Raw genomic sequence first — 7,568 nt, 5'->3', positions numbered from 1 at the left:
ACACACACACACACACACACACACACACACACACACACAGTAATTGCCTCTGTTTTTTTGGAGTAAACTGTAAATTCTATACTATAAGTTTTTCAAGAGTTCAAGAGTATAAGTTTCAAGGTTGTGGCTTTGACAGTTAAAAAGGAGCACACCTGATCAATCCAAAGTTTCCCCACAATAATGTTGTGCACCGTTGAAGTCACTTTGCTCCACACGTAGTGGTTTCCGCTTGAGTGGAACTCCAGGTGAATGTTTCCTGCAGTGAAGAGAAGGAAGACACACAAACATCAAAACAAAAAAATCACAGTTTTACATTACTTGAATACGGTTAATTATTTGTGTTCTCACAAATATGCTGTGCGTATTCACAGGTCATATGTGTAGAGGTATTTATTATACTGATTGTCAGCATAAACGCATCACTTTACTTGTTTCTTACCTAATGGCAAGACAGAAATATATTTCCCACGAAACTTGCTATCAATGGCGATATGCTGCCACAGGGTCCATCCTCGCTGCGACGTCACATGGTGGGCAGCAGCTGGCGGGTGATGACTGACCTGATGGCGAATGGTATCAGCTGGTGTGAGCAGAGGCAATACGGACATCCTTCACTACGGGTTAATTTTATCTGTGTGTGTGTGTGTGTGTGTAAAATATACCTGTAAGGATAAATGTTTGTCTCACCTGCTCAGAGATAGAGCGATAACCATACTCCTCCAGCCGGTCCAGCTCGTAAGTCTCCCCCAGCAGAGGGTTGAAGGGCTTGGCTGTGCGATGCACTGTGGTGGAGTAGGAGGACACAGAAAAGGCAGCCACCAGGCACATCTGCTCCAGAGAGGAGTGACAGCGAGAGGCCCGGTCCAGAAGCTCGCTGTACTCCAGATCCTCCGTCAGACGCTGCAGCATCGACAATGGCTCGTTGAAGTTTACCTGCAATCACACACAGACAGAAAAAGGTTTTCTTGTAAGTCACTCGAATTCAAAAACTATGTTACAGCCAATTTGTACTGTATGTTTTTTTTTTCATTTACAGGCATGGGTATCTTGGACAGGTCTTTGCCAATACAGTTCTTCATGATGCTCCACAGGTTAAGGGAGTAATTTGGCTTGTCAGGGATACGACTGCGTCTTGTTCTTCGTAGCTGCATGTGGTTTGTGCCTGAGGTGTCCTGAAAAAAATAGGACAACATTTTTAATACATTTTTTTTTAATGTAAGTGCATATGGGTGTGTTTAGAAACAACTGGTGAGACAACTGATCATGCTTGGGACCTACATTCTCATTGTGAGTCCAGTCATTGGACATTCCTCCGCTCATCATACTCTGATTACTCCCCGAGCGCCTGAGAGAAAGCAGCATCATTTTAAATACAGCTCAAAGTAACGGTGCTCGTGGCTGATCGACAGCACAGCTCTGAGGTTAGTTTGTATGGAGATGATGTCTCACTTGTGCTGTATGTTGCCACTAGCGGTCACGGTTATGAATGCAGGGGAGTCCTCCATCGCATCGAAGAACTCTGCCTCGTCATTGTCATCACTCGCGTCCCCCTCCTGAGAACGCTCCACACCTACGGCAACAAACACGGGACAGTTATCTGAATGTTTTAAATATACATGTATCAGCAGCATATTACAGTGCTGCTTTACAAGGGGTGGCCAAATAACAGGGACACCATACTATAATACATAATAGCAAAAAAAAACTTAATTATCAGTCTATAATTGTTTGCAAGGGATGCAACAGCTTATGTTGCCATGAAAACAAAAAATATATCAGTGACAACTAAGTCAGTTGTGTGTTGGCCTTTGTAACTGTGATTTACAGCAGATGCTGAATTTATTACAACTAAGTTGCAACCGTTTTAGTTGTGTAATGTAGCTTAAAGAACGTATAAAAAACTATGATAATGTGTGCCGAACAAAAAAACAAACGGTGCCAACAAAGAGAAGCAGTTGTCACATAAAGACCCTCAACCACACTAATTGGAAGACATTTAATAAGATATATATGACAATCTGATCAAAAGACAAACATACTTTTCACTAAACTGGGAGTTTAAATATTTGGCATTTCTTTTTACTTTCCATATAAATAAATACACAAACAATTAAGAAATGATAAGTCTGACTTAGCCCCATTTATGTGATAGATATGCATCTTTACTACTGGCCAGAAGAGGGCCATGTTCTTATTCTGTGAGACTATAAAGAGATATACTAAAGAGAGTGATGCCTCTCACCTGTATATGACGTGGGGTTCTCCCTCCAAGCTCTCTCTAAACTGTTGTGCTGTTTGGCTAGCTGTTCGATGGTCTCCTCCAGATGGTGACGCTGCTCTCGCTCATACTGCAGGGTCTTTTGCCACCTTCGGCTGTGAGATTCTGCTACGTCCAGAAAGTCACGACAAGCCTGAGGTGTGAACACAAACACACGTCAAAAGAAGCAGACGGAGCCCTCCAAGCAGCATCTCCTCATTAAAAAGGGACAAACGGATCAGTCTCCAGTTTACCGGCTATAGCATCAAGCAAAACTCACATTGATCATAGCATTGGAGGTGATGCGGAAAAGGGTGGCTCGCTCGTTAACAGCTTTCACTCTGTCCGTGCCGTCAGTGGATCCGCGCAGTTCCTCGAGTTCGCTGAGGGAGCGCTGGAGGGCGGCGCCGTGCTTTCCTATCAGCTCATTACAGGTGCTCAGGTCATCTAGCTTGCTGGCCAGAGCCTTGAGCACCCCTTGGGTTAGGGCTCGGTCCTCCTGAGGTACAGGGCCTTCATCTCCTGAGTCATCTTCACACAAGGACAAAAGAAGAAGAAAGGCAGCGCATAAATGTCATACTTTACCAAAGATGATATCGTCAGAGGGTCTTACGTCTGGAAAGATTGGGTGTTCATGGTGGTGTATTTGTACACTGTAAACAGTACATGTCTCATCAGACATCTGGAAAATCTATTTTAATACTTAATGTTTGTGGGGAATGGACGGAGGAGGATAATAACACTTCACACCCTAATCCCCCCCCCCACACACACACACCTCTTCCTCTACAAGATGGGAAAGCTGTGAATGAACACCGTTGCCCTGGAAACATAGGCCCGTGCAATCAGGAGGCTCAGCTATTTTTAGAAGAAAAGGTAGAACAAACGATGACGCACTACCCTCTCTCTCTCTCCTCCCCTCCTCTCTCTCTCTCCTCCTCTCTCTCTCTCTCTCTCTCTGCCCCTCTTTGCCATGAGCTGAGCCATCAGTCTCAGGGATTTTAGAAGCAGAGCAGGGAGACTGCCTTTTTTCTAGCTTATAATTTATATTTATATTATATCTACTTGGTTCAACTTGGTCATTGAAGCTAAATCACTATTATGTACCTTTTTGTGGCTGCAGTGACATCAAATAGAAACTGTAAATGCCATGAACCATTCGGTACTAGACCTTGGGATTTCAAAAAGACCTTTAAAGACATGCTGACGCTTTGAGTAGCGCTTGTAATAATGGACCTGTTAAGAGTATGTGGGTTGGAGAGGGTAAAAGAGCAAGATGTGCTCTATTAAAGCCTCTCAGCGAAAAAAGACATTGTTTAAAAGATTCGAGACACCCAAAAAGTTCTACTGTCATTAGTACAAATTTAGATATTGTCTGGTTTCATGCTCTAGTCAGTTATAAATGTCAACACAGATAAATCCATCTTTAATATGCAAATGACTGCCTCAGTCGTATGGAAATGGAACTTTTCTAGGTCAAAACATTTCTTCTCTGCTGAAAGAAACAAAACGTGTGTGTCATCTAAAAAACTCCCGAGCACGTTGACTGAATCTAGGCCAGAGTCTGCATTGCGAGTGATTCCCAAAGCCAGGAGACAAACTACTACGACTCTATTAGAGGGGGAAAGAAATCAAATAAACTGGAATTACAACGTCTCAGGAGGAGGGGACTTTCTCCTTCAGGCATCTGTAATGGTTTCATGACCCATATTAAGAAGTGAGCAAAGAATCTGGAAGTGCACCTCTTCTTACAGCCATAAAACCCATCCATGGAATAACAATAATATAATATAATAATAACATACATGTAGGCGAGAGGCTTACTGGTCTGCTCTGTGTACTCATGGGTTATTTTTCAAGCAGGACACTGAGGCAAATTGGTGATTCATCATTGAATCATGAAAACACACCCACAGGTGATAGATGGAGCGCCAATATGGACACAGTGTAGGAAGAGAGAATCGGCGTTAAATATCAGAGGATGCACTGTAAGCTTCTGCAATATAGATGAAGCAATCAAAGTCTGACTGTAATATCCTGAAAACTTGCTGTAGCACAACCTGAGCTACACTATTTCCCCCTCAACGCAGTTATTTGGATTCACACTGATATTTGTTAAACTTTCACCCCGGGAGTAAATGGTTGTCAGAGAGGTTTGAATTGTATATGTTCCTTGTATGTATTTGTGTAGTGGTTATGTGATAGCTTTTACAAGTGAGGTGCCAGATCACTTTCGCAACATCCACTTAATTACTGCTGTTCTAATCCAATTCTAGCCAATTCATTTGCCCTGCTGTTATGGCCACTCAACCAAAGGCTCATGCGCACACAAGGATCTTTGTGTGCGCTTACACGTGCATCAAAAGACATGGGTTATTCTGCTCACAATTGGGTGAAGCAGTCACAACAGCATAAACACCTCACACATCAGTCATGGTTTCCGTATGCTAATGTGGGCAGACAAACGTAAAACATTGATTTGTATCTTGCAGGTGCAAAGCTTTTACTCAGCAGTAAAGGCTGCTTAAAGGCACACTCCTCTTAGGAATGAATCAGTTAGCAGCTGTATTTACAGTAATAATCCGGAGAAAGATCACACATTTGAAAGAGACCGATAAATGAAATGAAATACTGCTCTGTTGTTCTGCAGTGACTTTGATAATTACGGTGTCATTCTGTCAACTTTAGGGCAAATTCTGTCCTGTGAGAAATCCAATTGGCTTATTTACACAGACATTTAAACGAAATACAGCCCAACTTAATGAACTCCGCAAACAGACACTCACTGCATCAGTTACAAACCCACACATGCAAGCAAGGAAGCAAGCGTGCAAGCTCATAGCTTCTTTCCTAATTAGTATTCTGGTCTCAGTAAAATAATTAAAAGGTTACTTACAAGGTGACTCTCATTGAAAAAGGCTACACTCGTGTCTCCCTATTGTCCACAGTGCATGGTGAAAAATATTTTCAATGCAAATCCTCACACCCTCTCTCTCTCTTTTTTTACCCCTCCTGCAACCAGAACGGGAGGTGGAGTCTAAAGGAAGGTCATTTCATTCAGCTCCCACTGTCGTCATACTGAAGGAGACAAGGAGGGAGGAAGGAGACGGGGTGGGAGGGGAGGTGGCAGCTGCATGTGCGTTTGTGCACATTTGTGCGGAAGAGAGGGAGAGAAAGAGAGAGGAAAAAAATCCACTGTACATCCTGGTGCTCCTTTGTTTTTTCTCTTTTTAACAAATAACAGTCAGATGTCGATACAAATATATCATACCATATTGTGTGATAGTGTCCGGAGGTAAAAAGTGAATATTATAAGGCAAAGTCATTTAAAATGACATGATTAAATGCAAATATTGGCGTTAACGCCATAGACTTTATATAAGAAGGTTAATGACTGTGGACACATGGAACAACACTGCCCTCTTGTGGCTTGTTGTTTACATAATAAATAAATATTAAAAATTAAAAGAAATATGCATTTAGGTAACTGGGTCTTGGTTGCATGAGCTGTTCAGGTAACAGATACATTGGTTTGTCTACATTGGACTTTAAAAGGTGAACCATGTTTAGTACAAGTACATATTCGGGACATTCTGCAAGTTACTTCTTAAAAGGAACAACAAATCTATTTAAAAAAAAAAAAAAACAGGCTAGTTTGCCCATCTTTAGAAGTCACATTTCTTTGCCTCTGGACAGTACTGTGTGTGAACATTCACCACACATTAGTGGAGCTGGACACCCAAAATGAACACTGACACTCACATGGGTCATACTACCCAGAATATAAGATATCCATCTAACCTGAGTGGTGCATCAGCAGAGTGGAATTGGCCCTGGCTTGCTGCAGGGCTGAGACCCATCGCTGACACTCTCCCTCAGAGGTGGCCTTCAGGTGGTAGCTTCGGCCTCCACTGGTTAACACCAGGTGACAGGTGTCCCCCACCTCGATGTGTGCTGTGGCCAAGGGAATGGTGCCCCGGCAGGTGTGCGCCATCTCTGCCTGAGTCCTGAGGGAAACAAACAAAAAAGAGTCGGAGAAAAGATGAGCAAAATGGGGCAGCTCAGTTTTTGTTAGATTTCAAAGTAGTTGTTGAAATAGCAGAGCATCCCAATAAGTCTGTGAAGACGTTTCTCTCCTGTCATGCTTTGGACAAAGTGCAGCCTACATTTCTCCAATATGTACAGCTTAACATGTTGATCTTTAATCGTACGTGATTATGGTCGCTTTCATAAAAGATTCCATATATTATTATAGTGACAGCTTTTACAAGGTAGTTCAGCATTCTGTTATGGTTTATATGACATCTAACATGCAAAACGCACATGCTATCTCTAAACTATACATTTGGGATAACAGCCATATTCAAAATGTATTATACAGAACAGATGAGTCACTACTCGTTGACTCCTTTATTTAGTCGTCTCCTCTCCCTCTAGTATTTGTCATTGGTATTACGCTATAGGTTATCATGTAGTCATGTAGTTTGTTACCTACATATCATTTAAAGCTCTATAGCTTTGATGAAAACCACATTAAATAGGTTAAAATACTGAAGGACACAGTAGGTCAGCTGTTCAATTACCATACTTATTATTCACAACTCATAAATCAGCATTTTGTCATCTTATGGTGAACATCTGTGTGGTTGCTTAACTTGCATCATTCAGAACAATCCCTCCTCGGGCGTTAAAAAGTTATATTTTGCATTTCTAAATCCCATTTGCAACAAATCATTTAATTATGATTCTAAACTTTTGTATATGATAACCACTAGTGTCCTACAGAGTGTCAGACTGAGAATCTATATTAAAGTTATATTTTCTAGTTATAATACAATCGTTACCTGTAGTAGGACAGCAGGCCGTTACTGAGGACGAACCACCGCCGCTGGTAACCCTTCAGGTAGTTGGTCCATTTATAGAGCCAGCCTTTGTGGTTACCGGTGTTCAAGTACGGCAGCTGGAGCCCCGGGAGAGTCGGGGAGGGCAGACTCTTCACCAGCTCGTTCATTTGCTCCTCTCGGCCGGTTACGTTACCCTCTGCAGGGATGCACGGAGAGTCGGTTGTTTCCGTGTCGGTGCGGTGGCCGCCTGTCAACAGCTGTACAGCTGTTAGCTGCACCGCACTGTATCCTCCGCTAAAGCTACCGTTAGCTTGCAGCTGTTTGGTGAAGCTGTGTCAGTGTCCTGAGATAGTTTGAGGAATATCTACGAGGCTTCAGCTAAAATCAGATGACAGCCACATTATTACATGAAATTATATAACGGTTGAGCCTGCAATTTGACTGCGTGTAATAGTAAAGCCTGTAGA

At 42.4% G+C, this 7,568-nt stretch overlaps 1 protein-coding gene across 1 annotated transcript in view; it reads right to left on the bottom strand.

Moving 5' to 3' along the window:
* osbp2a (oxysterol binding protein 2a) overlaps positions 1–7,568 on the bottom strand; it is an 11,391-nt gene extending 3,823 nt beyond the window's left edge. Inside the window, exons 1-10 of the mRNA XM_031855908.1 lie at positions 7,102–7,568; positions 6,059–6,264; positions 2,538–2,788; positions 2,243–2,411; positions 1,450–1,570; positions 1,279–1,345; positions 1,035–1,172; positions 688–933; positions 440–560; positions 153–256 (exon numbers count right to left, since the gene is read on the bottom strand). Coding sequence (XP_031711768.1) covers positions 153–256; positions 440–560; positions 688–933; positions 1,035–1,172; positions 1,279–1,345; positions 1,450–1,570; positions 2,243–2,411; positions 2,538–2,788; positions 6,059–6,264; positions 7,102–7,268 — 1,590 coding nt within the window. The 5' untranslated portion in view covers positions 7,269–7,568. The remainder of the gene's footprint in view (positions 1–152; positions 257–439; positions 561–687; positions 934–1,034; positions 1,173–1,278; positions 1,346–1,449; positions 1,571–2,242; positions 2,412–2,537; positions 2,789–6,058; positions 6,265–7,101) is intronic.

Source organism: Anarrhichthys ocellatus, unplaced genomic scaffold (assembly GCF_004355925.1).
Source record: "Anarrhichthys ocellatus isolate YVR2014 unplaced genomic scaffold, GSC_Weel_1.0 scaffold16, whole genome shotgun sequence".
Classification (NCBI taxonomy): Eukaryota; Metazoa; Chordata; class Actinopteri; order Perciformes; family Anarhichadidae; genus Anarrhichthys; species Anarrhichthys ocellatus.
This window is presented reverse-complemented; position numbering and strand designations above follow the sequence as displayed.